The sequence below is a fragment of the Geospiza fortis genome, unplaced genomic scaffold (assembly GCF_000277835.1).
Source record: "Geospiza fortis unplaced genomic scaffold, GeoFor_1.0 scaffold11, whole genome shotgun sequence".
Taxonomy (NCBI): Eukaryota; Metazoa; Chordata; class Aves; order Passeriformes; family Thraupidae; genus Geospiza; species Geospiza fortis.
In genome coordinates, this window is record NW_005054304.1 from 3,969,003 (window position 1) to 3,976,334 (window position 7,332).

General features: G+C 45.3%; 1 protein-coding gene across 1 annotated transcript in view; it reads right to left on the minus strand.

The window, feature by feature from the left end:
- Positions 1–7,332, minus strand: part of AFF1 (AF4/FMR2 family member 1) — a 66,303-nt gene that overhangs the window by 41,200 nt on the left and 17,771 nt on the right. Inside the window, exons 2-3 of the mRNA XM_014311947.2 lie at positions 2,378–2,498; positions 904–1,884 (exon numbers count right to left, since the gene is read on the minus strand). Of these exons, the coding sequence (XP_014167422.1) occupies positions 904–1,884; positions 2,378–2,498 (1,102 nt within the window). The remainder of the gene's footprint in view (positions 1–903; positions 1,885–2,377; positions 2,499–7,332) is intronic.

Consider the following 7,332-nt stretch of genomic DNA (forward strand, 5'->3'; position numbering starts at 1 on the left):
TTCTTTTCATTACAGAGGTGGCAAAATACAAATTGAAACAATCTCGATAGCTCTCCTTGCCCAGCTGCCTTAGGACCATGGGATCCTACATCCCATAGGGCATAGCAATAACATCAGGGCTGAAGGATGAGCACAATAAATCCCCAAAATGTACCAGGGAACCAAGTGCCATTGAGCTCACAGGAGGCCAAGTCCTGAGGCAGGCAGAGTCAGCGTGCAGGTCCCTTGGCACAGCTGAAACTGGGCTTCAGCAGGCACAGGAAAAGGAGCTGTATTTGCTGAACAACACATGTACAACACTGCTCCTCCTCTTCCACTGCTTTACCTGCTTTCTGCCTCCATCCCACAACACAAATCAGAGAGGTGGCTTTGGGTCAGCAAAAACAGATGGAGTACAACAAGGAAACTTGCAATATCAAGTCATACTTTCCTGTGGGTCTACAGTGAGATTTTACTAACTTACAGAGGAGAATCTGTGCTGTTCCCAGTCACAAAACCCAGGTGACCACAGAATCCACTGCACTGTTGGCTGTCCATATTCAGTGAGGATTTGGGGCCTCCACCCACCACTCAGAGTCCTAACACTCTGCACTTGATCTTCTCACCATATCATTTCCCTTTTCCTTTCAACAAGCCTTAGAGGAAAACAAAAATTATGGGCATAAAGGCAGGTTTGAACCATAAAACCTGCTGTAGCCTCACCGAGAAAACAACAGAAAAATCACAAGAAGTGTCACATTTTGACCATTCAAACAGGTATCTTACACCCAGGTCAACCTCAAAATGCACCTTCCAAACACACACAGTCATCCCTTCTTCTGGCAGTCACTGCTGTTTAATGACCTGTTCTCTCACAGCCAAACTTACCCTGCTCCAACAGACATCTCCAAAAATTGCACTCACCTCTATGGGCTCAGAAGGGGTTTCAAATTTGGATAGTTCTGCTTTGGCTTTTGCCTTCAAATCTGACAGATCTTCATCAGTCTCTTCCCTGGGCTCAGAGAGGGTTTCCAATTTGGATAGTTCAGCTTTAACTTTTGCCTTCAAATCCGAGACATCTTCATTGGGTCCTTCATGGTATTCCTCCAGGAGAGGTTTGATCTCCAGGGATTCAAACGATGCCTGATCTTGGCCATCCATGGGTCTGACATAGGCAGTTGGTTTCTGCTGCATTGCACTGGCTTTTGATGTCAAAGAAGGGGGAAAAGTCTGAGAGGAAGGCTGAGTGGTGCTGGTCAAGGTAACGGCTGGGCTGTCCCGACTTTCCTTCTCCTGTGATCCCGTCACCAAGTCCTGTAATGATTTAGTTTGACTGTAAGTTGACCCATGACTTTTGCTGCTGTTCTGTGACCTGGAATTGATATGCTGGCTGGAATGTAGAGGTGACAGGGGTGCCACGGGAGAAGACAACAAGCATGGCAGGAAGGGGGAAAGCGCCAGAGGGGAGGCCTGCAGGCCGTGAGCCCGACCTTCCCCGCTGCCAGGCTTGCCATGGTCGCTGTGGGGAAAACCTGCCTGAGCGTCCCGGCCACCCCGGCCGTGCTCCTGGCCGTGGCTGCGAGCGCTGGCTGAGCTGCGGCTCTTGCTGTGCAAACCCAAAGCTGGTTCTGTTCCTGGCTGTGCCTTTTGGAAGTGGCTGGAGTGGCTTGGAGGACGAGGGGGTACAACCATGGGTCCCATGGGTGGACGGCGGGTCAGGTGCTGGAATGAAGATGGCAATGTACGGATGGCCTTCTCAGGCTGCCCGGGGGGAAACTGAGGGGCAACGCTCTTTGGAATCCCTATAAGGTTTTGACAAGATTTGTTGCTCATGAACTCCTTGACCTCCTCATAATTGCCCAGCATGTTCTGAATTCGGCTTGACAACTCATCTCCTTTATTAGTCTGCAACAGAAGAACAAAGAGGTGAACATTTCAAAAGCCCCTCAAGAGATCCAGCTCAGGAAAAGACATTCTTCAGGATCTTAACTTAAGCACTACACATCACCATGAGTGAAGTTACGTAAGTTCATCTTGATCCCGCAAATCTCTCCAAAGCAGATGGGACTGCTTGAGCCATTATCAAGCCAAGCTTGGTGCACCTGCAGCCTCCAGGAGCGTTAACATCAGATTCATTTATTACACCCAGAGCTGCAGACAGACAGGCAGCCAAGCTACTTCTGAGCACCCTCCCTCAAACTACAGGAGGCCAGCCTGAAGTCCATATTGCTCTTGCACAACCAACAGAGATTCAAGCACATACTCTGAGGAATTGAAATTAAGCAGATGGGAAGATGCTGTGTTTGTATTTATCATGCTCAAGTCTATGCAGAGCCACAGCTTTCCTCTTCCACCTCAGCCCTCTCTCCTCCTCTCTTCCCCTCCCAGCCCCCATTACCTTGTAGGGTTCTGCAAAGAGAGGAGTTTTCTCAGAGAACTGTTTTTTGTCTTCCAGAACCTCCTGACTCCGTCTCTCTTTCTCTCGAATCCGCAGCAAGTTTCTGTCCTCATTGCACAAGCTTTAGGAAGGAGAGAAAGGAAGGATGATTAACATGGTACACGAGTGTTATCAACAAGTATCTACCCAGTACAGAAACCCTGATTTCAGACAATGGCTTACATCCAGAATGAAAGCAACTTTGAAATCCATGGGATGGTTACAGCTGACAAATCAGTTACATCAAGAATTTGCTGCACAACACAGTAATGTGGCACACAAGGTATATGCATCCTTCTCAGTGATTTCTATCCTGATACCTTCAAGAACAGTGCGAAGGAAAAAGCTATCCATCCATTTCATTGTGAAACAAATTGAGGAGCAGTCAGTGGGGGTGACAAGCACACCAGCTGGTAAATCCATTTGCAACAATAACTGTGAAAAACTAACATTCTTGCTGTTCAGACTTCCACCCCAACTCTTCACTGAGGAGTAAAAGAATCCATTATTTTGAAGGTGCTGCCACTTTCAAAGAACAAACTTTGCCTACTTGACAAAAAACAAGGCAACACTACTTGGCAATAAAGAGGCTTGAAAGCTGCTCACCAGGAAACCCAAGTAGCTGCATTTAAAGCAATCACACAAACGTATTTAGAAAGGTCTCAGAAACTCAGAAAACACCAGGTCAAATCCCCCTGTTCCTCCTCAACCACATCTGCATGCACTCAACTCCAGCAGCCCCACACCAAAGCACCAATAACCCTGTGTCACATGCACAGAAGAAAGACTTCATGGAAAGCCAGATCCTTTAAACTACACTTTGCCTGTGAAATTCTACTGCAAAACAAGACTCTTGCTCTAATCTTTATAGACATTGGGGAAGGAAAAGCATGCAGGCATCTCTCTCCTGCCTTATTTCTACCCTACTGCACAGTCTACTGTATACATAAAATTCCTAAATTCTTCTTCATACTCGCAAATTCTCAAGTGCCCACTTTGCAAGGGAAGAGCCTTGTCCTCTCCACCAGTGGCATCTTCCCAAATAGCCACCTACTGAAAGTTTAATCATCCAGAGGAGAGGCAGAGGACTGGCTTTGCTGTAGCAGTTAACCAAGAGGTCTGACTGCTGCAGAGGGGGTTTCCTGACGCAATGGGAGCTCTGGAAAATGATGCTGACAGATGGCAAATTTCTATATATGGAACTGCAGTAAGGATGTACTTGTACCACTAAGGCAGAAAAACATATTCAGGGGTTAGCACGTTTAGCATAGTTTCCAACTTTGCTAGTGTCAAACTGTTTCAAAATATAGCAAAACAGAAGTGCCCAGTAATAGCTATGTACCCTACTCCTGCAAACAATTTTAAACGTTCATAAAAGAGAAAAGAAGAAAGCAGGAATCACTGACCACTGCTTCAGTAAATACATAGAATCCTTCTGTAATAAACTGTATAATAGAACCATTTCCCCTGTACATCTGATGTAATTTTGCACATCAGCAATTTCCTATCTATAAGCAGTTAGCTGGGCAGTTGCACTGTGTGTGCCAGAAAAGCTTTGTGCAGTCAGGTGAGGGAAACACCAACTGCAAAACACAAAAACTTAGGGAAAATTATAAGGCAAACTAGAAGCAATATTGGCTAGATTTACTATCTAAAATGGTATGCTTGCAAATGTTTTTTTTTAAGTGAATGTGTTTCACAAAAAGGCAGGCCACATATTATGACCCTGAAAATTGTTTTTTCCTAAAATACTGTGCTTACATCCATGTGGATTATGGATGTCCTTCTATTTCTAGGCTGGCAAGCACCCAAACTCAGAGTAATCAAGTTGTTTTGCTCAGAGGTTCTGATTACATTCAAACAAAAGAAAAACCCTAAACCACTTGAGTCTCTCACAGCAATAATATTTATGATGAGAAGTAGCTATGTTTCCTATATGTACCCTGACACTGAATGTAAAGCAACTTACATGCTGCTTGCTGCTAAGACAGCAGCTGTAATACCTCTAAAGGCCTTTTCTTCCCCTGAACCTTCCTTGACCCCAAGCTCTCTTCCCAGCAATAAATTCTTTCTAAAGAGTGTGGAGGGGGGGTAGAGGGGAAGGGCAGGGACACTGCCTATCTGCCATAGTGCCAGTTCCTGAAGGTTTAAGAGACAAAGGTGTCAGCTCAGGACCCTCCCAGTGGACACGGGTGCTCACACAGGTACAGGAGCACCGGGCACTGCTCAGTATTCAATACCCTCACGGGGTACCATGCCCGGGCTGCTGGCCATGCACAGCCAGCTGCCCCTGCAGCCTGGCCAGGGGTCACTCCCCTCCCCTTTGCTGCTCGGGATCACCACCCACCCTCTGCCTCCCTGTCTGAATCGGGTCAAGGTAATTTTCATTCCGAGTTTTTCTTCAACTTCATTGAACAGAAGGAGCTACAGTTTCAAAAGCAGAAGGATAAAGGGAAAAAACACTGAGTAGCTACTTTTTTAATAATGCAGTTGAGAGCAGCAGCCTTCCCCTCTCGAAGCTGCAGACAAGACCTTAAACTGCCTGAAGACAAGAGCTAAAACCCCTTCCCATTTTATTTTATCATATAGGTGTCACAAAAACCTTTTGAAAACCGGGGCTATGCTGTAACTCACAGGGCAGCTCCCTAAGGTCAAGTGTCAGGAAGCCAGGCAGAAAGCCTCTGAGAACCACGGTCAGCTCAGGCCCTGTGTGGCCCTGTGCCAAGAGGAGAGGAGGTCTCCATGTCCTGCCAGGCGCCAGCAAGGAAACCCACGCGGAGACGCCGTCTGCCAGGCTCCGGCAAGGCGTCCCTCGTGCACGCACTGCCCCAGCCCCGCTACTGCCCAAGCTGGGGGGAGAACCCCAACCCCTGCTCTTCAGGAACCTCTTCAGACTCACAGCTTTGACACCCAGATTTTCCTAGAATGAGAACTCAAGAAAAACCTCAAAACCACCCCCAGCTCTTCCTTATTGGCTTGTAGAAATGCTTTGGGAAATTGAACCTCGAGGCTTGGCACCAACACACCAAGCACATGGGAGCCTGGGAGTCAGGGGGATACATGCACAGATCACCCCCACCCCCCCAAAAAACCCAAATAGTTCTTTGATACAAAGTGAAACAGCAGAATTCTGCTAGGGTCAAAGAAGCCCAAGGTGAAGGCTCCCATAATAAGGGATTTGGTTCAGGAAGTTCAGCAAAGCACACACCCTGATCCACAACATCATCCAGACTTGGGTCTGTAACAGAAGCCATAAAATGCTGACATGCTCTGAAGCCGCTCTCAGTGACATGCCAGCCCTTACTACATAGGTTCAAATGCTGATATGTGACAATCCAGACCATGACAACATTTTCGAAAAATAGACTGGTGCAGGAAGAAATTCTGCCTCTCCTGTCCCATGTGTTCTCCGAGTGAAAATTAAATGAAAATAAAAATCTGCTTTAATTGTAATAAGATCTAGTACCGGCTCCCAAAAGGACTTATCCAGGAGCAAGGAAGGAAGGTGGAAAAAGGCTAAAAAGCAAACACACAGAAAACACTCACTTCCCTCTCAACATGCAGAACCTCTTCCTCTGAAACACTGAGACACAACATTTCATTTTAGTAGAACTGCAGGAAAACACAAATTTATTGAAGCTGTTTTGTCATTAACATTGATTCTTTTTTTTAATGTGAGAAAAAGCTGATCATGATTGAGAGACATATTTTTACTTAAGGTAAGACACATCATCCCCAAAAACAATTAAACAGAGATCACAAGGATGCATCACAACAGCCTTGCTGCAGCACCCCGGCTCGGTTCCTATTAAAATCTCCACAGAAAAATTACCACAATTTATAGAGCCAAGATCACATCTGCAAAGATTAACTATGCAGTTTCATTCATCAGCCCATCAGCCTGAAAAGAAATGTGGATAAAGTCTAGCACAGAAAGCTCCTGAGCATCACAGCTGTGCTCAGCTCTCACGCTGGTATCACCTACACAGCCTGACAGTGAGTGCAACACAAGCAGATGGAAGGACAACACTACAGCTAAGACCAAACAGCATCAAAAACTCCCTGTCCCAACCTTTGCTTCCTTTCCTTTATGGAGACATCGACAAGTTGTGACTTGCTGAATCTTTTAAGTTCTGTTTCACATCAAACACTATTTCTCAGAAAATACACAGTTTGAACATACACAAGTGGTAAGAGAAAAACATAGGGTAGAAGTACAACAGATGGTACAGTTAGTCAATCATTCTCTGCAACATCATCATCAATCAGCTTTGATACATGCTTCCCAAAAACACATATCTTCACACTGAAGTGATATGAATTGGAATTAGCTTTTCAAGATTTTGTTTCCTCCAGCTCCTTCAACTCATCACATCTATCCAGCCCTGTTTACTGACTATATGACAGGGGCATCAGACCCACTGAGCAAGAGATCAAGGCCTCACAGCCCACCTGTTTATCTACAATGACTGTAAGAAACCTCTCGTCAAATATTTTTGGACAAAAAATGTGTTCCAAGAAAATGCAGCATTTCTGCAACCTTTCCTTGAAAGCATATGGAAAAATTATCCTGAATACACCTCTTTTTGTTTTAAACACGTAGCCCTCTAGGTTACACAAAAAAAAAAAAATTGAAGCAGAGAAGGCTGGGATGTTGTAACAGGCAGAAGGGAACTGCCACTTTGCTTAAGTAGAAGCTAAGTTGGCCTTTGCCAGAAAAAAAAAATAGTTCTACTTTTGTAACATTAATCATCTTCTCACTCAGCCTCTCCTATGGTAATCTTTGGGTTCAAATTCTTACTTATTTGTTTCCTCCCACTGTTGCCAAGTTTAAAATTATATTCATTACTCAGCCATTAAAAGGCTTTTGCTTCCTTTCAGCATCAATAGGCCTTTGATCATCAAGCAGTCCCCAG